The following is a 14,111-nucleotide window of genomic DNA, read 5'->3' on the forward strand; positions in this document are numbered from 1 at the left end:
GACCATATTCCAGTATCATATCTCATATCATATCCCAGTCAATCATACCGGGCAACATATATATATATACTTTTGATTGCACTTTTGAAGAAGTATATTTCTAACAGATATACTTCATCCGAGCAATTTTAACTAGTTAGTGCAAAAGAGCTATGCATCGACTTGTATCGAATATGAACTATGGCTTCATTATTCAGTGCGGGGATTGCTAAATATACTGCCGTATTTAAATACTGATCAGACGTGGGAACAGTAGATTGAGCAAATAACCCAACCAAATAGTTGGTTCCCTCTGGGTAATAAATTCCCTAAATGTTGATTAAACGTTAAACGCGAGTCGATAATGATCCCAAGATTACGGAATGTATCGGTATGTTCTACGGATATATTATTGATCTGATAGTTGAATCATGAGCAGGACCGGGACCGGTGAAAACACGACATTTTTCAATACACAGCACCATATAATTATCACGGTACCATGTGCTAAACAGGTTGATGTTGAAGAGTTGAAGATTGATGCAGTCATTGAATTATGATACGCTTTTTTAACATTTGTAATTGTTTTAACAGTACCACCAAAGCTACTTCCAAGACGCTTATCCCACATAGGCTTGAAAGTAAAAAAACATCGTGAACCTCCCAAAAATGCGCTTTTTATCTTGTCCAACACCAACAGGTGATCATTTGCTATTTTAATATTTTTGTGCTTGTTTCATTTATGTATCTGTTGAGCATCTTATAATACAAACCATTTTTCGTTTTTTTGATGGTAAACATTGTATACACTTTAATAAATAGGAGTGCCTTTTGTTGTGTCACTGATGTTCTTGATAGCATGTCTGACTAGTAGCACGAACATAATTTTACTTTTTCTCCTGCCTGACACATGACCCACAATGCACTAACATGTTGGTTAATATCAAGGGTGATGTAATGATCTTTTTGTAAACCATTTCCGGCCCGACAATTGTCATTATTTCATTATTGCAGATCACTGTGAAGCGATAGAAATACCGAATGATCGTTCTTCCGCTCATACAACATATGCCAAACGATTATCGGAGGCCGTGGTATCCAGCAGCCCTATACCGATATCGGACGAAAAGTCACTCTTTCTATTGAAGCCTACCAACAGGTTAAGACTGTTATTTATATTATTCATTTACTTTTTTGCTTAAAATATAACTAATTGATCCTTTATTACGAAACTAATTACATTACACTATCGATCACATTGAAATATTTAGGAATTGTCATGCATGCGATAAAAACTAGGTGTTGCTACTTTTTTACTTTTTGTAATTTTGTCAAAGTTGTATTTATATAACCTAGCCAACGACAATCTATTTAAAATTTATACAATTTATTTTATATTTAAAACTCAACGATGAACAACAATGGTCTGCGTCATTCGTTTAATTGAATAGGTTTCGTCAGTTTTGCCACTGGTTGTGTAATCACACAGTATTTGGTAACATAATCCTCCTGTGCATCATGCTTTCTTCCGTTATGTTGGCTGCTGAGGATCCGTTAAATGCAAATTCGGAGCGGAATCAAATATTGAACAAATTTGATTTCTTCTTCACCGCTGTATTTGCTATCGAGCTAATTTTAAAAGTGATAGCTTACGGATTTATTCTTCACAAAGGAGCATTCTGTCGCTCAGCCTTCAATTTATTGGATTTGCTAGTAGTCAGCGTCTCATTAGTGTCCATGTTGTTCAGGCAAGTAATGTTCAATAAATGTTTTGTATGTGGGCAAAAAATGAGATCTCAATAATATATCATAAATTCTTTCTCATTTTGATGCAGCTCAGGAACAATATCTGTCGTCAAAATTCTTAGGGTGCTTCGAGTGTTAAGGCCTCTAAGAGCTATTAATAGAGCGAAAGGATTAAAGGTGAGCTATATGCATGATGTAGATTTCAATTTTGATTTATTATTAATAAATCTTTTCTTTTTCGAATATTTTCTTTTTGAATCGTAGTAATCTGTGATTATTTTTATTTTATATTTCTTCCTGTCGTTGCAGCATGTTGTGCAATGCGTTATTGTTGCTGTTAAAACAATTGGAAACATTGTTTTGGTAACATTCTTGCTACAATTTATGTTTGCCGTGATTGGAGTACAATTATTCAAGGTAATTAAGCATACATTAATTACGTTTCTTCTATGCAGTGGAAAAATATATTTGATATTTGATTATATTAGTGATACGTGGTATCACATTCATGGATGACTATCATTTTTTACTTTTTCTCAATCCCCTATCCTCCACCAAAACCCTTCTCAGGGTTTTACAAGTCGTTTTGCAATGTGTGCTGCATATTGTATTGCTTACTCAACTTACTTTGACACACAGTACGTACGTACGTACTTATTTTCTTAAAACACGTACAGTCAGTCCAAAAAGTATTCGTCTAGCTGAATATTTTGTAGAAAAAGGCGAATTATGGCCGCAATACGTATGGGGCGATAAAAGTAATGATGAGGTTTGATAAAGGGACCATCAATACACACGTTTTGCTAAAACATAAGCATTTAAATAGTGCAATAGCACCCAAAATAAATAAAAACTAAAAAAAGTCGTTTGATGGGCGCGCAAAAAGTATTTGTCCATCAGGCTTTTGACGTAATATGCGTATGAAAACAAAGGTTATGGAATCAAAAAATGTCCTGATCTTGTTTCTTATTGCATTTATGACTATTGATGACTACTTGCACAACGCAAGAACTCATTTGAACCTTTAAAAAGGCGTATTTTTTATCCACTCATCCAACAAGACTTGTTCCAATTATTCTCTGGTAGAAATGTTGCATTTCCGGAATACGTGGCCAAGTTCCATTGAAAAAATGGCAACTGATATCATATTGAGAGTCTACTAGATCATTTTCATCAGTTAGATTTCAACTGGTTTGGTGTTCCGGGCAAATGACAATGCTCTGTATGTTCTCCAGCGCGACTGTTCTTGGAACATGTGATACATTTTAAGTACAATTTCTCAGAACTGGCACTCAAAGTACTTAAAACCTGCATTAATATGTTTCCCCATCTCGTCTCCTATCATTTTGAATTATTTTTTAGCTCAGCTTACCTCACTGAGTCCTAGTATCATAACATCATGGTGCAACCGTTACACGAGATTTTGCTGCTGCATCTTAGTAGACTGTTTTCGCTATGGTAGACGTCGGCCGTATGACCTTGGCGATTTAAACTTGTTTTAATATGTTAGTAGAGCCTAATTTGAAATAAATTCCTGAATTATTTGATGCTCCTTACCAGATTTGGCCACATTCTGTATCGTATTATTCAAACAAAACATGTTGTAACAACTCACTCATTCAAGCTATTACATGACCAGCTACGATGAAATGTAGCATGACCCATCAACCAAATGTGACCCATCTGTTTTCCTGATCTTGTTGGCTATCATAAAATGCACTGAATCCTGGGTTATATTGGATTTTTTGGACATTAAACCGATTCTTTCGTTAGATTAACGGACAAGAATTGCTGCTTACACGGCAGTTAGTCACTCAATTAGTGTCAGAAAAATGGCCAAACTCTGATCAAATGAAGGAATGAGGCCCCCCACACATTTTGTAACCTTACATACATTTAATTCACGTGTACGTAGTGTTTGTCCAGCGTAAATAATTAAAAAGCTAGATGGACGAATACTTTTTGCGCGCCCATCAAACGACTTTTTTTAGTTTTTTATGTATTTTGGGTGCTATTGCACTATTTAAATGCTTATGTTTTAGAAAAACGTGTGTATTGATGGTCCCTTTATCAAACCTCATCATTACTTTTATCGCCTCATACGTATTGCGGCCATAATTCGCCTTTTTCTGAAAAATATTCAGCTAGACGAATACTTTTTGGACTGACTGTACGTACAATTTTTTTTAATTTAATTTTGACATCCCTATGGAGTTTCTGAATTCCTTATTTTTTCAACATTATTCAACACATTTTTGTGATTAGTTATTCATTTATTGAATTTTATTATTTCATTGGAAGAAGCGGAAATGGAGCTGGACTTAGACCTTACAATGATATGTTGTTTGACCTGTAACTTACTATCTCACTGTTGACCGTTTTATTCACTGAGTAATTAGCATTTGAAAATTCACCACAAAATTGTTTACGCTTCGTAGTGCGATCTCTAAAATCCAAGCGAAACGAAACGTAGACAAACCTTCGTCTTACCTGCACGGTACGCCTCCCACAGGAGCAGAGGCGAGTTTAACGTTGAGCGATCTGGGCGGCCGCCAATGTGGATGTCGGCTTCTACTCAAAATAGTCCTTTAAACATCATATCAATATACCGGCTCATAACCACAGAAATTAGCAGGAAAAATTGGCTGACACTAAGCACGCGTTACTTTAAGACAGTTTTTCTTACTCTGAGAAACTGATATTGCCACTCAAGCTTCAAAAATATTTTTTGATCGCATCCTTGTTAAACCTTTTTCAATTATAAACATTGCTTCCAAACAACAACAACTTCCAAAGTAATCATCGATAAACGAAAATCACATTTGCTCATATTTCAAATAGTCGATCTAGGCATCGTCACCCGCGGGGCCATGGGGCTTTCTCAAGCTGAGTAAACTCCACGCAAACAATGAGACCCCAAAATTTGGCTGATACATACCGCGAGGTATGAGGAAGCTTGAAATAGCAAGGAGAAACCCTTTAGTTTGAGCTTTAAATAGAAAACACACAAAATTTTATGTCGCATATTTTTAAACCTTTTTCAATCATAACCGTTTAAAACAACTTCCAACGTAATAATCAATAAACGAATAGCACATTTGCTCATATTTCAGATAGTTGATCGCTGCATCATTAACTTTCTCAAAGATTCTCAAAATATTCTTAAACTAATGTTGTGTCGATTCAACAAACGTTGAGAACGTAGGTTTCTCAAAAGCACTCATTAGTGCTTGAGAAAAAAAAGCGGTGAGACACCCCATGGCCCCGTGGCCTATAGGGGACTGATACATTGGTAACACGTTCCATACACAAAACGTTTCATATACCTTCATAAGCAGAAGGAGGATAGCAAACCGATATGAATGTGCTCTATTTCCTTTGCTCTCACTAAAAATGATAGGGACACTCAACAAAAGTGCGATATCTAGGAGTCTAGTAAATAGTAAAAAATTACATATTTCAACGAAAATGGTCGTGAATATGAATAGAAAAATAGATAAATAATGAAAATGCAAAACCAACATCAAACACAAGCTCAGCTACCTGCAAACGAAAGCAACGCTTAGGAGGAGCAAGCAGATGATTTCATTTTTGCAGATGATTTGTCTTGAGATCAATTTGAGCCAAGAATGTTATTGGAAGTTCATTAAAAAAAACAAAAATGGCTAGAAATAAGATATCATCTACACGGGTTTGATATTTGTTTATTTAATTCAACGGCTAGCAATACGGCCATTTTGAACCGTTTCTCCTGTATAATAAATAATATTTAATTCAACGGGCCTTTTGTGGCCCTATTGAAGCGGGATTATAAATGAGGTATATAAATATACATGAACTTAAAAGCCGTAATAATAAATTAACACAAAGTAGGCCGCACGTCACGAATACAGCTTATAAACGCGGCGCGCGACTTATCAAGTTGGTGGCGATCACAAACGACATTAAATTCACGACACATACGTAAAAAGGGATCTGAGTCGCCAAAACGGGCTCGGCGATCCTCTACGTCAAGCATCGACCTGGCACGGAGAGATCGTGATGGGACGTAAAAATTCAGCCCGGAAAGTAGCATCGGCGAGTCAACGCGGTTTTCCAGTAGTCCTGCAACAAACAATCTCTGGACGTTGCAATTGCGTTGCTTCAGTGAATCAAGGCCGAGAAGCGCTCAGCGACCGTCATAATCCATATGGATACTCCAGAAACGCAAAGCGAACCTCGTGAATCTGCGCTAGACCGACTCCAGACGGACCAGGGGTCGAGCGCCTGCCCAACCGACATTGTCACGTTGCAACCGGTTTTTTTGTATTGAAAAAGTGTTCTCTATAGTGCGGTCAAATCGTTCTCGATAGCAGAACTATAGAGAAGGTTTTAAGGTTTATAGAGAAGGGGTGCGACAGCTTGTATCACACATGGATTTCTGTATGCTACATTATTGTTTAATTTCTTTCATTCTCTCCTTTCTCCCAAAACAAACTAAGACTCTCTCTCATTTTCCATTCCACACATTCGCTCTTTATTTTTACCTCTTTCCCAAACGACCAAAACGCGATGAATGGGTAAAACTATGGACCTGAGATGGGGCCCTATCTCAGTACCCAAACTGGTACCCAAAGGCAGACATTTTTGGACTTATTTTTTGAGAGAGAGCAAAAAAGCTGATGCTCCTCCCTCTCTCCCCATTCTCTCACTAATATTGTTTATATGATTTTTTAGGAGAGGGGGAAAGGGGAGATATTTTGCAAATGGTTTACATATAATTTACTGTGAAGGGGAGACACACACCGTCACACGCCCACATCGAGAATTTAATAGAGGACGGTTACAAATGTTATTGCGCGGTCGAATCAGGAATCGTGCATCGGATCGATGGAAGAAGGGAGTACGAACGAGGGGGGAGAAGGGGAAGCACAGAGAAAAACCCGACAGACAAAGAGAACGAAATTTTCAGGCGAGGGGTAGGTAGAAACACGCGGTGGGGGCCCAGCCCGACAGACAAAGAGAACGAAATTTCAGGCGAGGGGTAGGTAGAAACACGCGGTGGGCCCGGCCCAGATCGGATCCGAAGTCCGTTGTTTTGGGCTCGAAATTAAAAATGGCGGATGGAGCGCTACCACGGAGAGAATGCGCTCTCTTGCTTGCCTTTAAAATACACGAGGGGCTCTCGCTGTAAAGAACGCTCGCTCGCGCTGTTTCATCATACCCCTTCCTTCCCGTTTCTTTCGGCTTGCGCAGAGCTGAACTCCTATTCCAGCGAATTGCGCTGCGTTGGACTGACACCCCCTCCCGCTCGTTTCTTTCATAGCGCGCTGTGCGCTTTCCTTCACACGGACTTGGTGCACCCGAATCAAAACAAAAAAACTTGAACACATCAAACTCGGTTTATATTTTATCACTTTTATTGCGAATAAAATAACATTTAAATACATAGCTCCACACAATCTTGCCACAAAATCACACACATTATTTATATTTAAAAAATCGTCTTATTTAAAATAGCCGTTTAACTGCATGAATACCGTTGTTGCTGTTCAATGCAGTAAACAAATATTGAAATAAAACAGCGCAAATCACACATTCAAGATAAATGGTGAAAAATAAGCGCAGCTTCATTTCAATGTGCACAACACTTCAACACTTAGCGAATCTTCGATCGCCCGGGACTTAGGCTAACACGCGCGCGGCCTTTCACGGCGAACGCTCGAGCTGAACTGGCGATTTCGTGTGGTGGCAAGAAAGGGAGCGCACAGAGGAACACTCGCTGCACAAGTGCGAGCGAGACACCGATAGCCGCATGCCGCTGCGAGAAAACCAAACTGAGCGCGCAGGATGAAAGTTAACGCACACATTCACATATGTGTAATTGTGTGAGTGCAAAAACTGTGTAGAAACCAAAACACGCTCGCGCCTCCGCGTAATTCCGCGTATTTCCAACCGTCTCCCCATGCTTCTACATGCCCCTCGCCTGAAAGTCGCACACTTTTTCATTCTCATTGCTAGTAGGGCGCATACATTTACACATGTGTAATTGTGTGAGTGCAAAAACTGTGTAGAAACCAAAACACGCTCGCGCCTCCGCGTAATTCCGCGTATTTCCAACCGTCTCCCCATGCTTCTACATGCCCCTCGCCTGAAAGTCGCACACTTTTCATTCTCATTGCTAGTAGGGCGCATACATTTACACATGTGTAATTGTGTGAGTGCAAAAACTGTGTAGAAACCAAAACACGCTCGCGCCTCCGCGTAATTCCGCGTATTTCCAACCGTCTCCCCATGCTTCTACATACCCCTCGCCTGAAAGTCGCACACTTTTTCATTCTCATTGCTAGTAGGGAACGCTGCACATTCACTCATACATTCTCATAGAAGCAGGCAATTCGCGAGAACATGAAATCGAGAGACTATACCCGCTGCGCAAAGCGACGGAAGAAATCATGCCGTTCGGAGAATTTTATAATGCCATCTTTGTCCCTCCAACGGCAAATTTGTCAAGCAGCTCGTCGAGCTACCCGTCCCTGCTCCGCCTCGTACCCCTCGCCTGAACGCGCTGCCGTAGGTTTGGATGTGTTGGTGCATCAGACGGCCAATCGCTGTCAGCCGTCGTCCGTGCTTTTCCCTCCATAGCGCCATCTCTTTCTCGCGTGTGGTCAATGCTCGCGAGCTGTTGTGGCGCCTAAAAATGCCGTTAACAAACATAGCGACGATGAATTTTAATTTTCACAAATCAAAACCAAAAAAGCGCAATGAGTTCAAACGCTGCAATATAAAAATGACTAGGAATCCCTAGTTTACGCAGGAGGGTTTGCTGTGCAACGCGCAGAATCCTAATCCGCATTAACACATTCAACCCGCTGATTTTCATTAAACATTCTGTTCCACCGGCTTCAAGAACGCAAGCTGATTGTGAAACCAGTATACTGGAAAGATCACTGGCACCGCCCTGGGGCCTGCCATCGAACTAAACGTGTAAAGCATTAAGCATAACTTTGTACCATAAGCTTTTGCTTTCGTATGGTGTAGATTACACAGATATGCTGAGCCGTCTGCGCAAGAGTGTGAGTGTGCGTGTGTGTGCAAAACTGTCGCCGAATGTATGCTCTTCCGGAATGTTATGATCCATCGGAAAGGAAGGTTTTCATGAAAGGCGGAAAGACGAATTGAGAACCCTGTAAATGGTAACTGATGAACGGGGCGAGGGTACTGGCACACAGCTGTTGGGAGATTAACAGTATACTTAAATTGCCAGCGGAAGGAGGGAGGAGGGAGGGGGCTTAGGCCATGGGACCTTTACGATCATCAGACACAGGCCCTACAATTATTTCCGGCATGAGAGGGGGGGGGGGGGGCAAATGGTCTCCTGCCACAGGGCCCCAACGACCATCTTTCCGCGGGCCCTTCTCGCTAATACTCTGTCCACTTGTAAACATACGCCATACTACAGACTAGAGATCTTCGGCGACCGCCTAGTCCGCCTACCGTTAGATCCGCCGCTGGTTCATGACGGTGTTTTTTTTGTTGTGGAGGTGCATACTTCCTCCTGCCTGCTGCGTATGCACCGGGCAGGAGACAGTGTGCAGTGTGCAAGTTGCACGCTGGATAGGAGTGGGCCCGCGGCACCGCCATCATTCCGCACATCTGCATGCCCGTCGTGGGTTCTAACCGCGTATGAACCGTCCGCCGTAGCAAGGGTTGACTATCCGGCTACGTGTACGTCAAGTCATGAAAAGGCCAACATGATCGCGTAGGCCGTAATGACAAGAATAATAATAAAAAAAGAACTTTGAAGCGCCATCCGTACCGGGGAAGAGTTTATCTTGACTTTGTTGCTGCCGGGTCTGCGGCCGTGGCGCGACAAATGCACGGAATACAATTGACCAAAGGACATGAACCTACCGAGCCTTACCCGTTCCAAGGCAGTGCCGGCCGCACGGCGTCATGATACCGACTCCAAGCCAACAAGCCGCCAGATTCTGGACGGACAGACATTCTCTTTTGTATGAGTTTATTTCATTTTTTGTTTCCACTAGCCTACCTGAAATGAAAAGAAATGTGCTACGTATCACATGCAAGTTTGCTTCGATCGTGTGTCTTTTTAACACCCCCAACAGCAGAACCGATCGCAAAGATGGTGGTGCCAATCTAATGGTTGTGTTCCCGCTGCGCAAATTCGAGCAGTTTCCAGCGCAGGAAATGTACCAAAATCTGCGCTGGCCAGCGCAGATTTTGGCTGATCTCCCGCGCTGGACTTCAGCGATTCCTGCGCAGGGTTAGCGCCATCTGTTGGCGAAATGGACGAACTATTTATGGCGGTGGAGCAAAAAAAAAACGGTCAAAAAATTTAAAAATATTGGCGTCCATTTTTTCGTCCGCTTCTTCTCCCTCCCTCAACCTGCCTTGCCTTACTTGCGCTTCTGCCCGTGCCTTCCGCTGATTGGGTGTTGTGGTGTATGCGTTGATTCATGTATGTGCATTGCGGTTGTGTATTGTTATTGGTGGGTGTTACCATTTATTAATTGGTGTGTGACCTTGAGACGCTATGGGAGAAGCTGGATTGGGATTCAAAGTGTTATTGGTGTATTGATGGTTTATTTTATTTCGCGCCGCTGCTGATGAGACCATTCGATGCCCCTGCCAATTGAGGGTGAAGAAGCATATTTAAAACAAGCGTAGGATAACGTCTAACACTAATCTAATGTTTTTTTTTTAAATTTGAACATGTTTGACGCTTCAACGACCTTCTAAGCATCATGTAGCATAGTGTACAGTGGCAATAAAATAACTTTTTTTAAATGTGCAGAAATCTGTCTTGAGTTTTTGGGTCGTCACACACACGCACACACACAGCACGGGGAAAGTGACCGTCCACTCTACCATGCTCCGCCCCCCGGCCCTTTGGATGAGGATGCGCTACATGATAGCTGAACCAGCCTTTCTTCCGATAAGGTAGCCGTACTCGCTCGTGCGTGAGGGGGGGAGGGTTGGTGAAGGGTGGAGGGTGCGTTCTCGCGTGCGCGCTTTTGTGGGTGCGTGCTGGCGTGCGCGCTTTCGTGCGTGAGTGCTCGCGTGCGCGCGTACGTGCATGTGTGCATGTGTGCGTGCGTGCGTGTATGTGTGTGCGTGAGTGCGTGCGTGTGTGTGTGTGCGTTCATGCATGTATGCGTGCATGCGTGCGTGTGTGTATGTGTGTCTTGAGAGACAACACAACCATTAGATTGGCACCACCATCTTTGCGATCGGTTCTGCTGTTGGGGGTGTTAAAAAGACACACGATCGAAGCAAACGTGCGTGTGATATGTAGCACGTTTCTTTCCAATTCAGCTAGCGGATGCAAGTGGAAACAACATTATGAATTGAATTCATACAAAAGAGGATTCTGATTTTTTTATTAGGGTGAGCGTATGGTGCTGCACCTGTCCGTCCAGAATCTGGTGGATTTTTGGCTTGGAGTCGGTATCATGACGCTGTGCGGCCTTGGAACGGGTAAGGCTCGGTAGGTTCATGTCCTTTGGTCAAGTGTATTCCGTGCATTTGTCGCGTCACGGCCGCAGACCCGGCAGCAACAAAGTCAAGACAAACTCTTCCCCGGTACGGATGGCACTTCAAAGCTACGCGATCATGTTGGCCTTTTCAGGACTTGACGTACACGTAGCCGGATAGTCAGCCCTTGCTACGGCGGACGGTTCATACGCGGTTAGAACCCACGACGGGCATGCAGATGTGCGGAATGATGGCGGTGCCGCGGGCCCACTCCTATCCAACGTGCAACTTGCATACTGCCACACTGTCTCCTGCCCGGTGCATACGCCGCAGGCAGGAGGAAGTATGCACCTCCTTAACAAAAAAAAACACCGTCATGAACCAGCGGCGGATCTAACGGTAGGCGGACTAGGCGGTCGCCGAAGATCTCTAGTCTGTAGTATGGCGTATGTTTACAAGTGGACAGAGTATTAGCGACAAGAGCCCGCGGAAAGATGGTCGTTGGGGTCCCGTGGCTGGAGAATTATTTGAACTCATTGCGCTTTTTTTATTTGATTTGTGAAAATGCAACTTCTTCGTCGCAATGTTTGTTAACGGCTTGTTTAAGCACCACAACAGCTCGCGAGCATTGACCACACGCGAGAAAGAGATAGCGCTATGGAGGGAAAAGGCATTGACGACTGCTGACAGCGATTGGCCGTCTGACGCACTAACACATCCAAACCTTCATCAGCGTGCTCATCGAGGGGTATGAGGCGGAGCCAGGGACGGGTAGCTCGACGAGCTGCTTGACAAATTTGCCGTTGGAGAGAAAAGGAAGACATGATGAAACTCTCCGAACGCCATGATTTCGCCTGCCGCTTTGCGCAGCGGGGTATGGGATTTGACATGTTTGTCTTGTTTGTTTGTTTGTGTCTGACAGTGCACCTCCATATGATTATACAGTAGGTGACCGCTAACTGAGAGGTAAACAAGCTCCAGTTAACGAACAATGTTCGCTAACTGGAGTGACGTCTCTATGGATTGATTGTTTTGATTGGCGTTGACTGGAATAAACATACCAAACTTTTTTTCATTTATGTTGATATAAAGTATACTAATTTGTGTAATAACATAAATTAATAGCAAACGTAGGCAAAAGACCCTAAATTTATTTCAAAAATGCACATTTGCGACAAATTTCTCTTCATGAGATTCCGGATGTTTCATGTTTTGACGTTTAAGTGTTCGTTAACTGAGAATCACTCCAGTTAGCGAACCTCCAGTTAAAAAGTACTCCAGTTAAAACACATCCAGTTAGCGGTCACCTACTGTATGGGTTTGTTCGAGTCTGATGTCGGGTTCGATTGGTGCCAGAGCGCAGCCTTAGCCGTTTGCCGTCTGCAGGACGAAGATTCTGTTTAAATCTTTTTAGATTCTGTTGAAATTAAGAGCTTGAGCCGTTTAGTTTTGTGGTCGTTTAGTGGTTTTGTGGCACTAGAGATATATACGGATGAAGATAGAGATAGAGATAGAGATAGAGATAGAGATAGATATACATAATTGAACATGGAGTACCTAAAAATATGTTTGCTTCATTGATTACTTGAACTTGCTTCTTTTTATATTTTTAGGGTAAATTCTTTTCCTGCTCAGATCGTTCGAAATACGAAGAAGCGGAATGTCAGTAAGTATATTAGTTAATATGACCTGTGTTTCATCAATAATTATTTAACAAACTATTTTCACAGCGGCACTTACCTAGTTTTCGAAGATGGTAACGTAGATAAACCTGTGTCGAAGGAAAGAGAATGGTCTAACAACAGGTTTCATTTCGATGATGTACAAAAAGCTATGCTTACCCTTTTTACTGTTTCTACCTTTGAAGGCTGGCCATCGTATGTATCAAACCAATATATATTTTCTCAGTATGGTACTATTCATCTTTATGACACGATTTCATTCTATAGCTTGCTCTATGTGTCGATCGACTCACATACGGAAAACTTTGGACCAATATACAATTATCGGCCGTTGGTTGCGACGTACTACATTATATACATAATTGTTATTGCCTTTTTCATGGTAAACATCTTTGTTGGCTTTGTGATAGTTACATTTCAAAATGAAGGCGAGCAAGAGTATAAAAACTGTGATCTCGATAAAAACCAGCGTAATTGCATCGAATTTGCACTTAAAGCTAAACCAGTCCGACGATACATCCCAAACGATGATCGGATACAGTATAAAGTATGGTGGTTCGTTACGTCACAGCTATTCGAGTACACCATATTTATTCTGATTATGATGAACACGATTACACTGTCTATGAAGTTCTATCGTCAACCACAACCATACACCGAATGGCTAGATTTTTTAAATCTACTGTTCACTGCAGTATTTGCGCTGGAGTTTGTATTTAAACTAGCAGCATTCAGGTTTCAGGTATGTTTTCATATTTGACGAGCAGCTGTCATTATCATTGATTATGCTGTATACTTTTGTATTGTTTTCCAGAACTATTTTGGAGATGCTTGGAACGTTTTCGATTTTATTATCGTATTAGGAAGCTTTATCGATATCGTTTATTCCGAGGTGACGACTAGTAGTGGAACTAAGGTAAGAATAAATCGATGACTATTGAAGTCAATTTTATTAAAAATGATAATCTCATAACTACAAGTATTTCCACTGTCCCATAATGGCATTTTTAGCTAGTGCTGAATATCAAGTTTTGAGTGCCATAAGTCTATACATCGTTTAAAAGTACACATAGTCCCCAAGATCCGTTGTGCCTCACATATGAGTATTTTGAACAAAACGGTTTTCTAAATTTGGCAGTTCCGAATTAAAATTGTATTGATTTTACACATCAATTGCCAAATTCAAATAAATTTCATTTTCCTTGAATCTTTTGAACTACAGTCCCA

The 14,111-nt window shown here is 41.8% G+C and overlaps 1 protein-coding gene across 1 annotated transcript in view; it reads left to right on the forward strand.

The window, feature by feature from the left end:
• Window positions 1–437: 437 nt before the first annotated feature.
• Window positions 438–14,111, forward strand: part of LOC121601223 (muscle calcium channel subunit alpha-1-like) — a 36,515-nt gene continuing 22,841 nt past the window's right edge. The window contains exons 1-9 of the mRNA XM_041930034.1: window positions 438–679; window positions 994–1,138; window positions 1,431–1,727; window positions 1,815–1,902; window positions 2,035–2,142; window positions 12,816–12,868; window positions 12,933–13,079; window positions 13,152–13,626; window positions 13,699–13,800. Of these exons, the coding sequence (XP_041785968.1) occupies window positions 649–679; window positions 994–1,138; window positions 1,431–1,727; window positions 1,815–1,902; window positions 2,035–2,142; window positions 12,816–12,868; window positions 12,933–13,079; window positions 13,152–13,626; window positions 13,699–13,800 (1,446 nt within the window). The 5' untranslated portion in view covers window positions 438–648. The remainder of the gene's footprint in view (window positions 680–993; window positions 1,139–1,430; window positions 1,728–1,814; window positions 1,903–2,034; window positions 2,143–12,815; window positions 12,869–12,932; window positions 13,080–13,151; window positions 13,627–13,698; window positions 13,801–14,111) is intronic.

This window comes from Anopheles merus, unplaced genomic scaffold (assembly GCF_017562075.2).
Source record: "Anopheles merus strain MAF unplaced genomic scaffold, AmerM5.1 LNR4000040, whole genome shotgun sequence".
In the NCBI taxonomy this organism is placed as follows: Eukaryota; Metazoa; Arthropoda; class Insecta; order Diptera; family Culicidae; genus Anopheles; species Anopheles merus.